General features: G+C 39.8%; 1 protein-coding gene across 3 annotated transcripts in view; it reads left to right on the top strand.

Annotated features, from left to right (window-relative positions):
• The window catches only part of EGLN3 (egl-9 family hypoxia inducible factor 3), a 54,776-nt gene that overhangs the window by 21,125 nt on the left and 12,121 nt on the right, over positions 1 to 21,530 (top strand). For all 3 annotated transcript variants that reach the window (XM_042445035.1, XM_042445038.1, XM_042445037.1), the window contains exon 2: positions 20,978 to 21,097. In XM_042445035.1, coding sequence (XP_042300969.1) covers positions 20,978 to 21,097 — 120 coding nt within the window. The remainder of the gene's footprint in view (positions 1 to 20,977; positions 21,098 to 21,530) is intronic.

Here is a 21,530-nt window from a genome sequence, read left to right as displayed (position 1 = left end):
TTCTCCTTCTTATTTTTATTTTCCTCCACTAAGAGCTTAGAAGAACAGCCAGAAGGAGATGATGGTGGTTTTTCAACTTATTGTGACCCTATGAGTGAGAGAATTCCAAGGACTCTAGTCATCAACTGTCCTCTTCATGCCCTGTCAATTCAAGGCCATGGCTTCCTCAATCGAATCAATCCATCTGTAGTGAGATCTTTCTCTTTTTCTATTGCCTTCCACTTTACTGAGCACCATAATCTTTTCTATTGAGGACCTTTCATATTATAATATTATAGCAATATATTCCACTTTAATTGCCATGGTAACATCCCATTGAATCCTTGCCTAGGGTGGGATACAATATTTATAATTCTTAGGCAGGGAAATCTATTGCCTCACCAAACTACCAGCCTCAGGATTCCATAAGATGGAAACTATTAGTTAAAGCGGAATAATGGTGTTCTAACTGTATAGTGTGAAAAGGCCCTGAAACATGTCATCTCATGATATGGTCAAAGTAGAATAGCCTCAATTTAGTTTTCGTTTCTAGTTTAGGAGGAGAGGCCTGGAAGAGTGTTCAGCTCTGATTTGCTCTAGGACCTATTCTTTTGTCTTTTAGCTATTTATACTATCTACAGAATTCTCCTCAAGCACCACATTTCAAATAAGTTGATTTTCTTGCTGTTAGTTCATTGTCCAGCTTTCACAATCATAAATAGGAAAGGAGATGTTACATGGGGCTATACTGGTGGGCAGAGTAAGGGGTTAAGCTTCTCTCCTCCTGTCTATCAGTTTCTCTCTGCAGATGCTTCCCACAGCTCCCTATTAGCACTACAAAGCTGTCTGTCTACTGTAATTCTAACCAGTGTTAACTGCAACAAATAGGACACCTTGGGTATGTGCCTTCCATTCGCCTATCCCATTAATTTCATTGGGTTTTCTTAAGCAAGGACTACTCAAAGGTGTTTTTGCCAATTCCTTCCTCTACAATATAGCTTACGGCACCTGGTATTCATTGGCAGTCTCCCATCCATACTAACCAGGGCTGACCTTTAGCTTCCAAGATCAGACGGAATCTGGCTCCTTTAGGGTATCTAGATCAGTTTTTAATATCTTTATTTTTTGTGTCTGAATATTTTAAAATTGAACTTTGAGAACAATATTCTCTTCTAATATACTAACATGTCATATCTGATATACACTTGAAATGTCCATGGGCCCATGTGTGGCCTGTGAGCTACATTATCACCACCCCTGAGTATAGAAAAGGAAAGCTTTCCAAGTGGATGGAAGGAGGGGAATGAATCCATTGAGTCACCTCCAAACCTGTGAGATTTTGCAATCTCTAGTTTTCACAACATATGGATATTTGCTTGAAACAGGAAACCTGCCTTTGTTTATGACTCGCCTGCTCAGCAATAGATCCCACTGTGATCCAGTGTGGTATTGTTGGCTGAATATTGGACTAGGACTCTGAGAGGCTAGGAGTCAAATCCCCTTTCACCCATGGAAACCAATGGGTGACCCTGGGCAAGTCACATTCTCTAAGGCTTTGGGGAAGGCAATGGCAAACCTCTGAATAAATTTTGCCAAGAAAACACCATAATAGCATGACCATAAATCAGAGCTGACTTTTAGAACTTTATCACACACGGCTTTTAAACTGCCATAAAAGTTGGATAATAGTGCTTTTGGCAATGATCTCACAATTCCTAACTTTTAAAATCACAAGGAGTAAAGTTTAACCTAAGAAACTCTGACTTGACCAGGGCAGACTTTGTCACCTCCAAAGAGTTAGATTCCAAGGCATTTCACCGCGTTCTTTGATTTGCAACTTTTGAACATCAAATATTACTAAATAGTGCAGCAGTAGTATCATTATATACTTTCTGCTAACCATTTTCTAAACCTTTGGAAAGAGAAGATACCCAGAAGGTAATAACATTCATGCCCTTGTGCAGAGATGACTGCAATTAAAACCAAGTTTCAGTGTAGAGGTGTGTGGCTTTAGGTTGGCTTTAAACCATGGTCTCTCAGATCTATAATTCTAGCAAACTACACTAAGCAAACCTTGTCAAAAGCTTTTTTGTGGGTTTTTCGGGCTATGTGGCCATGTTCTAGCAGAGTTTCTTCCTGACGTTTCGCCAGCATCTGTGGTTCAGCATTCATTCTCTGAAGATACCAGCCACAGATGCTGGCGAAATGTCAGGAAGAAACTCTGCTAGAACATGGCCACATAGCCCAAAAAACCCACAAAAAACTATAGATGCCGGCCATGAAAGTCTTCAACTTTACTTGTCAAAAGCCTTTGGAGGATGGCCCATAGCTAATAGTAGAGAGTATGCTTTGCAAATGGAAAGCCCAAGGCATGTTCCCTGGCTCCATGTAGGTTCGTTTACTGGAAACCCTAGAGACCCAGTCATTTTTGTAGACAGTACTGGGCTAGACAAATCAAAGGTCTGACTCAGGACTGGGAAAGGGTTACTGCTTTAGATTATAGCTCCTGAAGTAGGCCAGGCAGCATGCCCACTCTGGGTGTTACAGTCCATAAAACTAACTTTTCCAAATTATGATAAACACAGCTTCCTGTGTTCCACATCCAGCATTGCTTGCTTATACAGGTTGAGTCCACCTTATTTGAAAATCTTGGGATCAGAGGGGTTTGGGATTTTGGATATTTTTGGATTTTATAATACCTGCATTTGCATATACATACATAATGAGATATCTTGGAGATAGGCCCCAAGTCTAAAAAAAATCATTTATGTTTCATATACACCTTATAATTGGAAAGTAATTTTATACAATATTTAAAAATAAGTTTGTGCATGAAATAAAGTCTGTGTACACTGAACCATCAGAAAGCAAATGTGTCACTGTCTCAGCCACCCATGAAATTTTTTTTGGTTTTTAGAATATTTCAGATTTTGGAATTCCAGATAACGCAGACTCAACACGTATATTTTAATGTAATTCTTTTCACTCCCAGAAATATTTTTTAATGAATAATACATTAAAATGGTCCCTAATGAATGGAAAGGCACGGATGTTCATTATTCTGATTGATGCAGACAAGTGTGTCTGCTGAAGGGCAAACCTGTTTGTTTATAGAAGGAATTCCAGGTGTCTAATTGAGTTAACAATTTACATTGGTATCTTTATTTCCGTGTAAAATCACTTCCTTCAGTTAAGAGCCATTTTTTCTTTGCAAGCTTATAGGCCCAAGGGGAATGAACAAAGTAAGCCCCCCATCTTATGGATAGATTCATCTTGGGCCAGATAAGAATTATGTGTTTGTTGAAAGTACATATTAATAGTTCTGCTGTTTTACACTCTCCAAAAAGTTCACAGATGGAAACTGGGACACCTGTGGCCAAGCAACTTCAGAGATCAAGATAGCAAAAGTTATTAATGAGGAGGAACACACAAGTTAGGAGATGTTGCAGCAGTTTGCTTTTGCCTGAATTTACTGGGAAAGGCACGTTTCTACCCTTTCCTATCTTCTCTTCCCTTCTAAGTTAGTGCAAGCTACTTTTAGTTAGAACTCGGGGGCTCTACAGACTGCCCCTAAGGGTCGGCCTGCAGTTGCCCCCTATCATGTCCGCCACAGCCTCATGCCATGGCCCTAATCTGGCCTTTCAAGAGCGTGAAAAGGAGCCACAAAAAGCTACTCCTTTTTGCACCCTCAAAAAGGCGCCATAGTTGCATTGCTGCAGCTATGCGGTGCTCCTTCAGCACTGCATTGTATGGACCCAGTACCGGAAGAGTGTCATGACACCGCATGCTATGTGGAGTGACACACGGTGTCAGGACGCCCTGGGGGATGGTGCCCAGCATGCATTGGGAGGACACTAAGCCCCAACTCTGTCCCCATACTGGCCTTAATGGCCAGTGTGTACAGGGCCTCAGTTTGCAACAATTGAACTAAGCTTGAGGACAAAGAGGAAAGTGGGAGGAGAAACAAAGTGGAACAATTTGAACAATGGAAAAAAATGGAATGATAGAGGATTAATTGGGACTATCTCTGCCAAAGCAGGACAGTTGGGCAGTATGGTATTTTAAGTTCTACATTTACAGCCAATGCTGTATGAAAGTCATAGAACCTGTGAATTTATTTTCTGGTCTACAACTCCCAGGTCACAGTGTTGTCCAAAAAAAGTAACATTTCCTAGATCTGGGTTTTCTTTAGCAATTTGAATGGACCAGCCTTGATTGCATCATTCTCCATTGATATCCCAGGGCTCCTTGGTTTGCTGCATGTCTTTGTTATGCATCCTAGTCTCCTGGTGTATCAGGGTGAATACAAATAGGTTTTTTAAAAACCCAACAAAATATAAATAGGCATTTAAAAAAGTTTAAATCAGATTTTTTATTGTTTAAAAATATAATAATAAAATACTACATTTCTTTCTTGGCTCTCATTTTAACATAACAGTTAAAAGTAAATCTCATCCCAAACATGCCAGCTTAATCTATACTTGTGGTTTCATAAACATGAATTAATGGCTCTGTCACACTCGCATGTATTGCGTTACCTACAAGCATGAAAAAGGAAGATCACTCATATTTCTTTTTCAGTCTGTGAATAAGATGACAGTGGGAGTGTGGAAAATGAGATCTAGCTGTAGACATTTAAAGACTGTGCATTTATTTAATGCTGGGCTTTTAAAAATATAAAACTATTTAAAGTGATATAAAATTCTGGCTTTAGGGTGTCTGGTTCAAAGTCCACCAGCATCTGAATGTACTTGGTTTTTCAGTGCTTTCTGTGTCTGGTGGCTTCTTAGTTTTCTAGGAGGACGGCCTCAGATATAATACGTAAAGATGCAAATGCCCATGGGTGGGTAAATGGGTACTGCATGAATATCTATGGTCCAAAACACACTGCAGAAATAATGCAGTTTGAGACTGCTTTAACAGCCCTTCTCAATGCTAGGGAATTCTGGGGACTGTAGTTTTGTGAGACATTTAGCCTTCTCTGTCAGAGAGCTCTGGTGCCACAATAAACTACAGTTCCCAGGATTCCCTAGTACTGAGCCAAGGCAATTAAAGTGGCCTCAAACTGGATTATTTCTATAGTGTGTTTTGGACCTAGGTTTTAAAGACAGCCATAAACCAATAATATTGCATTAGTAAGTATTAAACTTCTCTAAAATTTAAGATTTACCTTAATAAATGCTGTTCTAAATACAGTTGTTTCAGTCAATGGAACTTACATATGTGTTGATTTAACAAATTTTCATTGATTCCATGGATTTAATCTTAGCTGGGATGTAACTGGGTTTAAACATAAATGTTTTTATATTTATGGCAGTTATTTACTTCTTACCATTCTTAAGGAATTGATGTGCTTTGGCAGAAGTAGTGTGTGTGTGTGTGTGTGTGTGTGTGTGTTTGTGTGTGTGAATGTACATTCATGTGGCCTGTCAACGTATGGCAACCCCATCAATTTAATAGTTTTTTTTAAGTAAAGAAATACTTAGGGGTGTTTTTCCCAGTTCCTTCCTGTGAAATATAGCCTACAGCACTGGACATTCATTGGCTATCTCCCATTCAAATACTAACCAGAGCTGATCCTGCTTAGCAGCCAAGATCAGAAAGATCTGATGCTTTTACCGCATTTAGGTGGTTGCTCATGAGTATATTATGTATTATTTTCTAAACTAATAAAATGAAAGTTTCCAAAAATTGCACAATCTAATTGTTCTTAACTGTTCAGTTGTATTACAAAGTACGGGGCCAAGACAGACGGATGGAGAAATGCTGCCCCTTTTTGCTGCACAGCATTAGCGCAGCAACCAAACAGCGCGGTACTGCTGCACAGCAAAAAAGGAGCTGCCTAGAGCAGCTCCTTTTTTGCATCATCATAAGGGCTGCAACGCTTCCTCCAGAAGACATGTGGGTGCTCAGACGCCCACATGTCATAGACATGCCCCTGTGTGGGTGGCGCCGCACAATTATGGCACCGCTGGTACGTAGTAGGGCTCGGGAACATGTGGTTGGTGTGTGGTCCCGAGGCCTACTATCGTCACCAGGACACTGCCAGGATTGGTGTTTCGGGCCACAGTGACCCTTCATACCCAAGGATTCTTTATACACAGATTTAACCACAAAAACAAACAAACAAAAAACAAAAAGCAAAAAGCAAACCTTGATTTTCCCATGTTATATAAGGGACACAATTTTTCTATGCCATTGTATTTAATAGGACATGAGCATCCATGAATTCTGGTATCCATGCAGTCTCCAGGAACCAAACCCCCAGCAGATACCAAGAGCCCACTGTAACAGATATTAGAGTTCAGATTTGCACTATTGTAAGAACCAGCATTCCTCCCCCCCTCAGTGTGTCAGGGGCCAGTACCATATTTCTGTCTCTTTGCCACAGTTCTTTTTCATAGAAACTTGGCAGGACCAGCAGCCGATGGTTTATGAATTGGTACTGGTTCCTGGACCACCACTTTCAAAAATACTGCTGTAAAGTAAGACTAATTCTAAATTTAATGCTAATATCCATTATGGACAAGAAATGCTGGATTTTTGTTTCAGCAATTAAAATTAGACACTCTGCCAAAGGTCATATTCAGCACTCAAAGCCTGTTGTTATGCTTGCTTTTCTGCTTCAGGAGAACTTTAGCATGCATAATTAGATGCAGGAACACCTGTAACTCATTGACTTTGATCCAGAGAAATGCGTCATTCAAATTCCACATTACTTTGTTTTCCAAACAGTGGCAATGGTGTGCAATATCTTATGGGCAGCATGGGGTGGAGTTGCTGGTGTTTGGAGAGCGAAGTCAACAACCCTGCCTTTTTCATGTTTTTATGGGTGTGCTGGATCCCAAGGATAATTTCATAATAGGTTTCATTGAAACTACCCTCAACATGGTTCAGCATAAATGAGACTTAATTTCACTTAATCCATGTAAGATCAAGGTTTAACAAAGCTATGAACACAAGACATTTTTGACCATTATAATCAATTACACTGATTATATTTCCATCAGCTCTATTGTTTCACCATTACAGGTGCTGAGTTAAGCCAGGTATTGGGTAATGATCAATTTATGACCCTTTCACAATACACAATTGTAGCCCAATGATTCTACTTTAATTGTCATGGCAATATCTTATGGGAAACCTGGGATATGTAGGCCCCGAACAGACAGGCCAAAATAAAGCTGCTTCGGTTCACTTTGGAGGTATGCTGTTTAAATGACACACAAATCTTAAGAGGCCAGAAGCTGCGCCAAAGCTGCGCTCCAGTCCTTAGGACTGGAGTGAGACTTTGGTGTGTCTTCTGGCCTCTTAGGACGCACCCATCATTTAAACAACACACATCCAAAGTGACCCGAAGCAGCTTTATTTTGGCCTGTCTGTTCAGGCCCTCAGTTTGGGAAGGCACTGGAGCTCTGTGACTGAGAATTCTAAATCCCATTCTGCAAATTCTAGGATTCCATAGGAAGCAGCTGTGGCTGTTAAAGGGGAACATAGCACTATAACTATGTAGTGTAAATGGGCCTCTAATTTATTACCTTAGATGCAGATGTATATCTGAGGCATTCCATTGTACTAAACATGGGACAAAGAGGTAGATAGGTAAATATGTGCTTGCTTTGTGCTTGCAGTCAGATTCTCTGAGCATCTGAACAAATGATTAGATGCTGGAGAATGAAAGAATGTCTTGTAATAAGGTGCTCTGTCATGAGGGGAACTTCATGTCCATCAAGAACTGAGGCGGGTTACACACCGCCAAAAAATACGTATTCCATACGTATTAGGGTTAGGAAGGGGCGGTGCTTCCACACCCCCCTAACCCTAGTACATATGGAATACGTACAATATGGCAGCGCCCCTTCCACATGGGGGCTGCCATATTAATGTATGTGTCCGTACGCCGTGCGGTGGTTATGACATAACGAGTGCGCCATTGGCGTCTCGCGGCGTCATAAGAGCGCCACAGGAAGAAGCTCCATTTTGGAGCTTCTTTTTTGCTACGCGAGGGAGCCGCGCGGTGTGGCTGCTGCGGCTCCCTCATGGAGCAAGCGGCGGCGGTAGCAGACCGCCGCAAAGCGGTGGTCTGTAGCCCACCTCAGTTAGTATCAAAGCTTTTTGAAAGTTCTTATAGACCTTCAATGACTTATAGTAAAGTATGAGCTTAAGTGACCCAAGGAGGTAAAAGATGAACATCATAAATACGTATATTGTGCTCTCTTCCTCAAATGAAGATAAAGTCTGGTCATCTTCAACCCAAGAATGAGATGCTGTAGTTTTTGATATCACTGTGACAGTTAGGGTGTGTGAGGAATCAGCTGTATCAGAAATTATTTTATTGTAGGAGATATCACTGATATGCCGTCTGCTGCAGGAAATAGATGTAGATGAGATGTCCTTGGGGTTCAGAAATCTATGTGCTTCAAGATTTTGAACAATAGGTCTGATAAAATGCACATGTTTGAAAATTATGTACATTTCACAACAGTGTATTAATGTATTTTGGTTATTTAGACATTTAGATAGATCAACGAACAAGGCATGCAATCTGATAGATGCTATTTCTTTTTAAAGTTCCTCCTTACAAAGGGAGAGATGGAAGCAGCTCGGACTGTACATAGAGCTGGGAGAGGAAGAAATTTGCAGCAATGAATTAGTCAGATGTGGATATCCCTAGTGTAAATCCCCTTTGCAGGTTGAGAAAGAGTGGGTTCAGAAAGAGAAGCCATTAGCACAGAGAGTGCCATTCATTCTGCTCAGTCAAGAGCAATAACTGCAGGCTGTTTCTAGTGTTTTTTTTTTTAATTCCAGTACCCAAGACAGCTGTTTCAGAATGGCCAGCGTTTCTTCAAGCTTAGCTCATCTTTATGGCTCCTATTAGTCCCACCTAGTTGTTTAGCAAAGTTAGTTTGGAGAATGCACTTATCTGTTCATTTAAGCTGAATTGTTTTTTGAACTCAAAGAGAAGAGTGAGAGTCTCTTTTTACTAGTTGCAGCCTGCCATGTTAGCACAGCAAAGAAGTAGAGTTGCCCTGAGTATTTTAGCTTTGACTAACATGACTGGTCCATATTTTAAGGCTATGTCTGTTTTTAACCCATGGGATAGCCTTATTCTGAAGTGCAGCTATTGCTTGAGCACATAAAACACAGCTGTTGCTGTCAGATGGTGGCAGCATCTCTTCAGGGTTACTTTCGAAAGCACAAGACATGTGTATAGCCATTGGGAAAATATCTCTGCTGAAAAAAGAAGGTTGGGGGTGTGTTTTGCTTCTTGGGTTGAGAGATTAATACTCTTGCTTTCTTCGTGTAGCGGTTTCCAGTGTGATCGATGAACTAGAAAATAATCAGGGTCCCTCCATGGTAGGTTATACATCTTAAGACATTTATTTCTCATTGATTACACAGGTAACACCAATGAGCCATTGATATAAATCTTATTGCATTAGCAACAGACTTGACCCTTTATCTGGTCTAGAGCTGGATTTTATAGCATGGCTTTAACACAGTTAACACAGTTTGTAATTGAAGGAGAGGTGTATTATTAATTAGCAGTATGCCTGTTGTGTGTGTGTATTCATATAGGTCATTTGGTCTTTTATATCTGTCTTTTGTCCCATTGCACGATACCATTAGGGCAGGGCAAACTACTTCATGTTAGCGTGGAGGGTGTGTTTTTTCCTTACTAAATATTGTATCCCAAATGCAATGCTTTAGTTTTTTCACAAGACAAAATGTCAATAATTTATTTATAAGGGAGCCAAGAAACTGGTACCCTTGGGGTTATTGTTGGGCAGTGGTGTCTGGCGGATTCTACATCAGTGGGATGATAAATCTGCTCTGCATTTTACTAAGAACATTAAAGGATCTATGCAAAATGATGACGCTGCCCTCAAAATATAATCAGAACATTGGAGAGGTCCTGAAAAGTTTTGATTAATACTCATTATGAATATTAGTTTATAATGAGGTTATTTCCACTAATGGGAATCTAAATGCACAGCTATAGGTGGCTTTTTCTTCTTTCCATTGAATGCCTACATTCTGCATTCTTCTGCTTGGCCATACCAGAGTGTGACAGTACCCTGTGACTAATATTTGCTAACATTTATTAAGCTGTAGCACTATGTACAATACAGAAATCAGGTGCAATTTAGTACATTTCCACGTAAATGTATACGTGCAAAAACAAATCCCATTGAAATCAGTAGAACATAATTTCAAATAAGTTTGTAGGAGTGGATTAATAAAGATCAATTTTTTTTTGTACCTGGGTCTAAAAAGAAAAAAAAGCACACACACAATACTGTTAATCATGAAACTCGCCTATGTGTTTTAATGTCCATATTGCCTTTGTCACAATGAAAGAAAGTGATCTAAATCCTTTCTTCATTGTTGCATTTATATTTACTGTAGCCATTCACAATTACAGTTTAAATTGTGATCAAGTACTTGTATCCACCCTTAAAAAGTAAAACAACAACTAATTGTTAAATTGTTTTGCATCAGGCAGTTTCTGGACAAAACCCATTTGCAGCATGTTTGTGAAATCTGCCAAAATGATGTTTGATGATGGAGGTGGGGGGGGTGGGGGGAATGTGCAGAACTTAGTATCCAATTTTAGTGGGTTCAGTCATCATGGCCAGTTGCAAAAATACTGTTTCAGGAGCCAGTCACTCTTGGTTTGCTTTTAGTCTCTTGTCATCAGCTTCTTGAAAAATCACTTACTTTCCCTGGGTTCTCACCTTTGAAGTGATTAATGACGATCAATCATGAGAAGCTCTTGGGAATCTCTTTGTATTTATATTGCATTTTGAACCTGGAGATTTCAAAGTTGAGCAGCTAGATTGTCATTTTGTAGTGTTGTTTTGCTTTTTCTTTCATTGTGAGTTTTTTTTCCTGTGACTTTTCATATTGCTGAATTAGTGGATGATGTAGTCATCAATTGGGACCTTCTTTCTTCCCTTTCTCCTTCTCATACACAGATCTCTCTGCTGATTCCTTTCCATATGAACAGTTATGTGTGAATAATGGGTGATGCCCATGTTTGCTAAAACAAAATGTAAGGGTAATACCATAACATTCTGAACAAACTGTTCTCATCTAATTTGGAAACTAATCAGGATAGGGCCTGATTAATAATTGAACAGGTAGGATTAGGAAAGAGAACTGACAATAGTTATTATTATTATTATTATTAACCTTTATTTATAAAGTGCTGTAAATTTACACAGCGCTGTACATAGTAACTTAATAATACTAATACTAATACTACTAATAGTGATAATAGTAATAAATTTTATCAGTTCAAATGAAGATGAAGGTACTGTAGTAATGGTACTACAGTACCTAGGTGAAGGTACTGTAGTAATGTTCCATGAGACATCAGTTCATTCACCCCTTCCCTGCAATGGAATCACTAGGGTTGGTATCGCCCGGTGCAGTAACTCATGGTGTCAGCCCTTGCCCGCATTGACCTCCTCACATACCACACTGTACAGAATCCTTAGCAATGTATTTTGTATGAATGTTACTCATAAATTGTAATTCCTGTATATCACTGAATGTAATGGCAATAGTTGTGACATGAACAACTAGCAAAATTGAAGAGGAAACATTTAAGTATCACAAAGCCTCTTTATCCTTCTGTCTAAATCTTCTGGTGGAAATGTGCCCATTGCAGCTGAGCAGTGCAGCCAGGCTTCTCACCTACTAGTTGAGCCTCTTACAAGGAAGGACAAGATCATGCCATTGAAACATGGGCAGTAGGCCTTTTTAGCTGTGACACTTGCTTTCTGGTGATTCTTTGGATATCTAGGTTGCACATGTCTGAAGAGGGGCAGGAAGGATTATCCCAGAAAATAGGGACAAAGAAAGAAACATAAAAATGTTATTTCTTTTGTGCCAGGAAGTAAAAGGCACACCCTGAGTCTCAGTTTGCTGTAGACTTATACACTGCCCACCAAAGAGGAAGGACAACCTTAAATTATAGGTTCATAATCTTTGTCACCCTGGTCCAGCTAGTGCAGGTGGATATCTGGATGTACCTCCACATTCTATCATTATATTTATCTGAGTCATTTTGAACTGGTCCAGTGCATCTCTTTATGTGTGTAAGTATATGTATTCCCACCTGGAATCACTAGTGACAATAGCTGAATCAGAACCAGGGACGTCTTAACACTGCATCTCAACATTTAAAAACACAATCCAGAAGTCTATGAGGCATGGATTAATTTATCAACTGTGCTGTTATTGGATGATTAATAAAACAGAGTTATAACATTCCAAGTGTTTTCAGGGAATGCAGAATATATGAGGAGCTACACAGTCTCCTGCTGCCATGTAGATCTAACTTATAAGGGTATAGACACACTTAACATAATTTCATGTAGAGTCATTTTAACTTTCCAGACCTCTACTCTCCCCAGCAACATGAACGGTAGGAGAGATCTCTTTCAGATGTCTGTAATGAGCATATACTTAAACAGTTATTTGCCTTCAAGGCTGAGCACTTGTTCACTGTATCTCATGTGGCTCATTATAAAAGAGTCTTTTTTCTTCTCTGTCTTCATTGAGTACTAACAATGACTACATTTGGCATGATCCTCAATATTTTCCTGCACACATCCCATTGAAATCAGCAGGGACTGCACAAATGTAGGATTCATAAATTTCAAGGGAGCATATGCAGGAGAATGTAGTAATTTAATTTTTAAAGGGATTTAAAAAAATAAAAATAAAAATTGTCTCAACTTTACTTCCTTTCTTTGCAATATATTACAATAGCAAATATCAGAAAATAGCAGACTAGGATTTGGAATTTTCAGTTCAAATCTACAAAATTTAAATGTCTCTATGTACCTAACCTGTATCACTATGGGCTAAATGCATTTGTTTGTAGATATACCATTGGTTCAGCTGAATTCAATAGGTCTAATCTAGTTGGGGCTAACAATTCCATTTAGCCCTAAGTGTGTCATCTTAAGCTTTTTAGAGGGCAGATATAAAGATTTATTGTTGTTAACCATCCTTGAGTCAGTTTCATCTCATGGTGACCCTGTGGATGAGACATCTCCAAGACTCCTGCTTAGGTCCACACAAAAATATTCAGTTTGACTCACTTGGCCTACAACCAATTTTGTTGGAAATATTGTGGTCCTACATTTGTTTTTGGCCTATAACTTCCAGCAGTCCTATCTAACATAGCCACTGATTAAGGATTATGGGAGATATAGTGTGAAACTGTAGTGTGAAATTGCATGGAGGGCCAAAGTTGCAGTTCCTGAAAGGCTGTTGGAGAAGCCTGGCTTGCATGTGGGCTGCCTACTGCTTGGGCACAGGGCAGTGCAGTATGATCCGTTGGAGGTGGACACTAGCCACATGTAACCTGCACCTGTTTTCCCATGTGATCATCTCCTGTATCTTTATATATGAGCTTGTCTGAGTTATGAGATACTCAAGGAAGGGTTTTCTCTCATTCTCACCACCTTCACAGTCATGTTTCGTGAAGACATGGGAGACAGCCTTCTTGATGACTGCTCCCAGGCTATGGAACTGTCTGCTAGTAACACTAGACTGGCCCCTACCTTGCAGTCCTTTCACTAGCAGGTAGAGACCTTGTTTATTTATACAAGCATTTGTTGACTTAAATGGCTATGTGGAAAGGTATTCAATGGAATGCATTTGTTACTCTTGTTATGGTTTTGAATGATTATATATTTTTTAAAGTATTGATGTTTTAATATAGTGGGAAGACATAACTTATTAGAAAAGACAGTAATGCTTAGTAAAGCAGAAGGCAGCAGAAAAAGAGGAAGACCATATTCCAGTTGGATAGATTAAAGGAAGACACAGCTCTAAGCCTGCAAGACCTGAACAGGGTGACTTGGAGGTCTCTCATTCATAGGATTTCTGCAGTTAACAACAACAATAAAGTAACTTATTTGTAGGGTTTGCTACTAATATTTAATTTAAATGTCTTGTTTTAATCATGCATGAACCATGTTGGGTCCTATTTGGGAGAAAGATGGAATATAAAATAAACAAATACATAAAATATCTTGAGAGCTTTAGATTGTGATGGCTGCTTCCGAACTTCTGACCATTTTCATGAAAAGTACGTGATTCCCCAGTGAGGTACAGCCCTTTGGGTTCTAGTTGCTGAGCACAGCCACAATTTTCTCCATTCCAAACTGGATGTAAATCTTAAAACGATGCTACTCATTGTGAGCACAATGAGCCTGGCTTCTTATATGAGATCTCCTTCAGCAATTTTATACTGTGGTGAAACTATGCATAGCTAAGAACTGGCAATCTCCCCATCAGCCTTCCAGGAAGCAGATGAGATAAGATATGAGAGGTGATGGTTGTATATGAATTTACCAAGTCCCATTCACTGGGAATTGTGCTGAGAAGACAAATATCATAGTTTGATGGCTTCCTTTAATCTCTGTTGGGTCATTACTGGCTACTAATTGTATTCCTTTAATAAAAAGATGTGAATATTTAAATTGGAGGAAATAAGCATAATGCACCCTTCTTTGTTATGTACTAATCCTAATCCTTTCTGTTCTGCTTTTTTTGCTTAATAGATTTGCCCTCAGTATCTTGAATAATACTGCTTCAGTGATCATTATATATCTACTATCTTATTTATGTACTTCAGCGTATATTTGAATATTAGGTAGTATGGTCCTTCAACACTGTTTTTTAAACATTTTGTTTGGCCGAATAAACAAATTTGTCTTTACAGATTTTGGGATATTCTTTATGCTATGTTAATTAGTTTTTCTTATACTGCATTTGTATTTTTAAAGAGAAATAATTATAAACCACATTGTCAACGGGCAGTATTAAAATATTTGCCAAAACCCAGTTTTCTAAATACCAGGCTAAACCCAGTTATTAGAGAGCCAGGGTGGTATAGTGGTTTGAGTGTTGGACTAGGACACTGGGAGACCAAGGTTCAAATTCTTGCACAGCCATGGAAACCCACTGGGTGACCTTGGGCAAGTCATGCTCTCTCAGCCTTAGAGGAAAACAAGAACAAAGCCCATGTGAACAAATTATGGCAACAAAACACTGGGATAGGGTTTTGTCAGAAATGGCTTGAAGACACCCAACTACAAAAATAACAAATAAATAAATAAACCCAGTTATTAATCTCAACCAAAGAGTGCCTGTTTAGTCAATTCCAGAATAGTAACTCAACACTTATACAATTGTTGTTAGTTGAGTAGATTTACTGTAGTTGGGATTAGCAATTGGATGTAGGCCATTGTAAATAAAATGTCTAACTTCAAGTTGCTTTGTCATCTATGGGACAAAAACAGCATTTTGCTTCTGGGTAATATTTGGCACCTGTTTTCTCCAGGAGTTTTGGCAACACATGACAGACAAAACCATCTGACAGGAGCACTTGTTTCTCCTTTCAGGGAGACAATGATGGGGGTAAAGGTGTTCCCTTGGAGTTTATCATGACACTGCTAAAGACACGAGAGTCTTGCCAGGAGAAATTGGAGTAGCAAGCAACTCACTTGCAAGTGCTTAGTAGTCAGAAATTTGTAAAAGAGGGCATAGGGTCTCTTTCCCCTCTCTAATAAATACACATAGATAGTCACTCTCTCCCTTTCCTCCCCCTTTCCAATTTGATTGAAAGAATGTGAGACACAACAGGAATCAAAAGATTTTGAAAGTGTGTGCTTGTCAGGGGGAGAAGGATCGAGCAGTGCATGGTGTGTGTGTGTGTGGGGGGGGAGTGGCAACTTTCAGCAAGAATCAGACATAAGTAGTCTATGTTCTGTATGTGCCTCCCCTCCCTTCAAAGGTTTCTCTGTGAAGTGTACTCTGGAGTGAAGTTTGTGTTTGATTGCTGATAGCCTCACGCTCTGCACGTAGCACTGTCATTAAGCCATCACTGAGCTGGCCCAGAGCCAGATCACACAGCAGCTCTGAGGAAGCCTTTCTTAAACCGAAAGGGTTTCCACTGATATATGAGTATGTACATTGATGCACCAGGAGTGTTTGCTTCTGATAATTGGAGGCTGACTCTGGCTGCCCTGACAGAAAAGAATTAATTTGCTTGCATTTAAAGCTGGGATGGTTTCTCGACATGCAGTGGATAAGGTTTGAAATTATGGTGCGCTTCTGGAGACAGGAGGGAGAAGAATCTGCCGCCTACAATTTCAACATCTTTGCTTGTTTGTTTACTTATTTACAAAGGAAGAAGTTTTGACCATTATGGCTGTGCAAAAGGCAGTGGGCAGCAGGATGCTTCCGGATAAATAATTCATCACAATATAATGCTGAAGCATGTGGGGCTAAAGAGCAAGGCAACACCCTTTGTGCAAAAGAAAGATTAATTGTTTGGATAATGAGAAGAGACCAGGCTGTTCACTGCAAGCAAAATTATGATCCCGTTGCTAACCAAATTCCTTTTAACCTCACTTTTCTTTTCATAGCCTTTAGCATTTTTTGCTTTCTGCTGAAAATGCAGAGATACAAAAGGCAGGCAGTTTGAGAAGACTGTTTTATAGTTTTATCTCTTTTTGTATATGTATGTGTGTGTTATCCAATTTTAGTCTGAAAAGCCTGAGATGTGATTTGGCCCAAGTGAAGTGAATACAAATCTCTCTGATTTTACTAGGTGGATTAAGCATGGGGCTAGCTCTTTCCTATTATCACTGGAACTTAATATAGTCTTGATTATGCCCTTCTGACTAAGAGCAGTTTGTCCATTTAAGTGAGCATTGCTTCTTTCCAACTCCCTGCTCTCTCCAACACTTCTTTTTAACCAGGTATGCACTGTGCAGGTGTGTGCAAGTAATGACGTGTGGACACTGCGCACCGCTTATGTAAAGATGGTGGCCCCCGTGTGGATGGGAGGCTGCCATCAGAATGCCACCTGCACATACTAGGGTTAGGGACCATGCAGTTGGTGCATGGTACCTAAACCTAGTATCGTCGCCACCAAGCCCCATTCGGCCCATCTGTCTCGGGTCTTAGATTCAAGCTTCAGACTTTCTGTATGCTGAGCCTATGCTCTTCCAGTGAGCTATGTTTCCTCAGACCTAACATCATTCTTTAAGGTTTCTTCACCAAGGTGTGGCACATCCAAGGATGATAACACTACTTGCCTCAGGGGAAATCCAGGTGAGGTGAGAATATTTTGTTGTAACTACAGCAATCTACCACTTCACATCAGAGGTCCTAGTTCTCCAGTGAGCGATCGCAGTATTTCCAGTCACCAAGAAATCAGAAGCAGGCTGCAGTCCCTAATATCTTTTTATTGTAAATGTGTTACTTAAATTGTATGGAGACCTGACAGATCACTCACAAATTATAGTCAATGGGGAAATTAATGTAGCTAGAGGGTCAGGGTAACTTCTGGCTGGGAGCTTTGTCTTTGTATAATGTTTCCAAATCCAGAGAACTCCAGAGGCAATTTCCAAATTAATGTAGTTTATTTTAAAAGGGGAGTTTATGCACAAACACACACTTTAACACACACATGCACACACAAACTACTGAAGCAACTATAGTAGGTAATTTCTCATCAGGATATCAATGTAGTGGCACTCCCATTTCTTCCATAGCTTTTTTTCTGATCTATGAAGCCAAAGGCTTTGCAATAGTCTATAAAGCACATGCTGATCCCCCCCCCCCGCTTGAAATTCTTGGGTGCATTCTGTTAGCCATTGTATGTTTGCAATGTGGTCCCAGGTGCCTTTTCCTTTCCTGGACCCCACTTGCACCCTTAAGATCTCTCTCTCCACATACCATTGGAGTCTATCCTGCCATATTTTGATAATAATTTTGCTTGTGTGGGGAATTAATGCTGTGGTCCTATAGTTGCTGCTGACTTTTGTGTCTCCTTTTTTGTGGATGGGGATATATATTGATTGTTTCCAACATGTTGCCATTGGTTTTTTCCTATATTTGTTGGCATATTTTCATTAAAACTAAAGTTATTTCTGTCTGTGTGGACAGTTCCACTGGGATATCATCTCTTCCTGGTGATTTATTCTTTTCAATTTCTCTTAGCACAACTTCCACCTTGCTTTCTAGGATTTGGGGTTCCTCGTTGTATGATTTTTCATTTCAAGTATCATTAATTTTATCATCTCTTTTATATAGCTCTTCTGTGTATTCCTTCCACTGTCTTTTTATATCTTCTGGATTGTGTAGTACAGTGAGCCTGAGCCATTCATGGGCTTCCCTTCTGCATACGCTGAAGCCGTGGTACATTATAATGAATGAGGTTCGCTCCCATGGTGCCATATGTGGGCTTCACTTTTGCAGCTTTCAGCATACGCTGAAGCCATGGTACAATATAATGAATGCGGCAAGCATTTCCCCCTTACACGGGTGGGGGGAGGGGATCCGGAGAGGATCTCCTGCGTAAGGGAAGGAAGGACTGTATGCTCTTCTTCTGATCAGACCATCCCTGCCCTTGGTTAGAACTTCCCTTTGAGTTTCCAGATCTTGTAGAAAAGATTTCTTGTTCTTCCTTTTTTGTTATTGTGTTCTGTTTCACTGCATTGGTTATTATAGTAGTGCTTTTTATCTTTGCTTACTAGTTGTTGAACAGTTGCATTCATGTTTCTGATTTAATTATCTCTCTTTACTTTTGCTTCTCATCTTTCCTTTACTGCTTGAAGCATTTTGTCTATTATCCATTGTTCCTTTGTTTTTGGCTATTGGTAGTGTTTTCCTGCACTCTTCCTTGATTATATCCCTGGCTTCTGACCATAGTACTTCTGCTTCCCAGTAGATTATGCTTAATAACACAAATCTATTTCTTATATTTTCTGAAAATTCATTTGAGATGTGGTTCAGATCATATTTTGGTATCATGACTGATTTGTGTTTTTCTTTACTTTACTTTAATTGTTGATATAAGTAGCTCATGATCTGTACCATATTCAGCACCTGGCTTAGTCTTGGCCATAAGAGTAGAGCTTCTCTATCTTTTTTCCAGTTATGTAGTCTGTCTGATTCTTGTATTGACCATATAGTGATGGCCATGTGTACATTCTTCTGCCTGGTTGCATAAAAAAGGTATTTGTATTGAAAAGATTGTGGGCCTCACAAAATTTTATGAGTTACTCTCCTGTTTTATTTCTTGTTCGTGGTCTAAATCTACCCAAAAGTTTTTGTTCTTTGCTTTTGGTTTAGTATTCCACTTTTGCCTATTATTTGCAAGCAGTGCTGTTTTGGAGTGTTGTCAATTTCTTCCTGGACTCCTTCATAGAATCTCTCAATTTATTTTTCCTCTGCCTTCCTGCTTGGCACATATATTTAGATTATGGTAATGTTTACAGCAGTGTTCGTGAACATGTGGCATGCATGCCAGCCGTGGCACATGAAGCCATTTCACTGGGCATGTGGCGGCTGCAGGAAGGAGGGGCAGCCAGCCCAGATCCTTGCTGCGGCCCGGTTGTCCCATGGAGAACTGAGCTGTGAGCTTCTGGGTGGAAGCCCCCTCCCCACACAAGGCACAGTCCTGGGGGGTGCCATCTCCTTCTGCTCCTCCTCCCAGACATGGACAGGGGTGTGTTTGCTGTATGCCTTCAAGTCATTTCTGGTACCCTCTCCCTGGTTTTTCTTGGTAAGTTTCATCAGAGGAAATTTGCCATTGCTGTTCTCTGATGCTGAGAGTGTGCTTTTTGGGGGGTGTCTTTAAGAGTAATTTCTGGCACCTTATCACAGTGTTTTCTTGGCATGTTTCTTCAGAGGGGGTTTGCCATTGCCTTCCCCTGAGGCTGAAAGAGTGTGCCTTGCCCAAGTCTATAAAAGTACTTGTAATGACTGAAATCCATAGTATGCTTCATAATTAAGAATACTTCCCAGAGGAGATCTATGGGAAGCTCAGAAGAAGGCAATGAAAATGAAGATAAACCAGAGCTTTAAAGAATACCAAGTCTGCAGCCCCCCCCCCCCCCCCAATATGGCTGTCCAGACTTGGCCAAACTTTCAATTAAATGCTCTGGTTCCACACAGATTTGGGTGCTGATCCTGGAAATTCTGTGATAACCATAGGGAGGTGAAAACAATGCAGATATTTTCCCAGAACTGTTATCCAAATCAGTGGCATTTACTTAAGAGAATATCTTCAATTTGAAACTATCTACATGGATTACAGCTCCCATAATCCCTAGTCAGCATGGCCATTGGATGCAGATGGCTGTCCTAATGAATTATGCCTTTTGATGAAATTTCACTCAAAATATTTTTTGAAGTATTAAATATGACAGAAATATATGTCAAAATCCTGACAGTCCCTGTTTTCATAAGTAAAGGCAACTGCGGAATAATCTAATATAGGAGAATAATGCATGAAGAGGTGATGCTTAAAGTCATTTTGGTGCTTGCCCCTTAACTAAGTTCCTCACTCACGTCATTTTTCTCCATATACCCAGATCCAAAGTTCAATCACCTTTCTGGGTGGAGCATAAAGAAAGTGCTGGGTTTACTACTTGCATTTTATGGCATACACCTAGTTTGCTCCTTGAAATGGCAGCATTGTAGGACCAGAATGAACCAGGCTGTCACAATGCAAAAATCTGTACTCCTGCAGTGTTTGCTGACGTCTCATTCCTTCCAGGGGTGGTTTGTACAAGACAGTAATTTCTAAATTAATATTTCTAGGTTTTATTTTAAAAGATAAATTATTCAAGTCCTCAGCAGCCACTTCATTGATTGATCCTTAATTTTACCTGCATCTAATCTCTAACATAAACTTCTTAGTGAATCAGTTGAAATAAGAATTGGTTTCACATTTTTCACTCTTTCACAGGACCAGGATTACCTCAAAAGTATGCAATGTGTATGAATAATCTTGTTAGCATTTACAAGACCCACTTCAATGATAGCATGAACAGTATGTGATGTTATTTTGATGCACACCAAAAGAGTAAATAGAAACCCTATGGAAGTTACCAAAACAAGCAAACAAAAATTCTAACAGATACTCCTTCTCTTCATGTTTTTTGTCACTTAGGCAATGGTGGCCTGCTACCCTGGGAATGGAACTGGTTATGTGCGTCATGTAGATAATCCCAATGGCGATGGCCGCTGTATCACTTGCATTTACTACCTAAACAAGAATTGGGACTCAAAGGTATGTAGGTCATGTCATTTTGAGATGCACATGTAAAGAAGACTGTCTGGGAAGTAACTTTTCTGTTTGTTATTTTTTTCATGTTTTGCTGGATATTGCAGAATTTCTGAATACAACACTGCTGCTGTTTGGTATCTAGCCACTGGATTGGGTTGAATTTCTTCTGTACATCTGGGATCATTCCCTGAGCAGAGGGTTGCTCAGAATGATCCCACTTCTGGAAGGAGGAAGGAAGGGATCCTCATCACTGATTTTTTTCCTTCTGTCACTCTTCCACCCCAACATATATCACTACCCCCCTTAGAGAGTCCTCCCAACTTTTGCAGCAGAACAAACTTTTGTGACAGAGAGTGGAATTAACAAAGACTAGTTCCATCCCCTTTCTACTGGCAGGATCAGATTTCCACTCACAGAAGGAGCTCTTTCCAAACAT

The sequence above is a fragment of the Sceloporus undulatus genome, chromosome 1 (genome assembly GCF_019175285.1).
Source record: "Sceloporus undulatus isolate JIND9_A2432 ecotype Alabama chromosome 1, SceUnd_v1.1, whole genome shotgun sequence".
NCBI lineage: Eukaryota > Metazoa > Chordata > Lepidosauria > Squamata > Phrynosomatidae > Sceloporus > Sceloporus undulatus.
The sequence above is the reverse complement of the archived record's forward strand: the minus strand, read 5'-3'. Positions and strand labels throughout refer to the sequence as shown.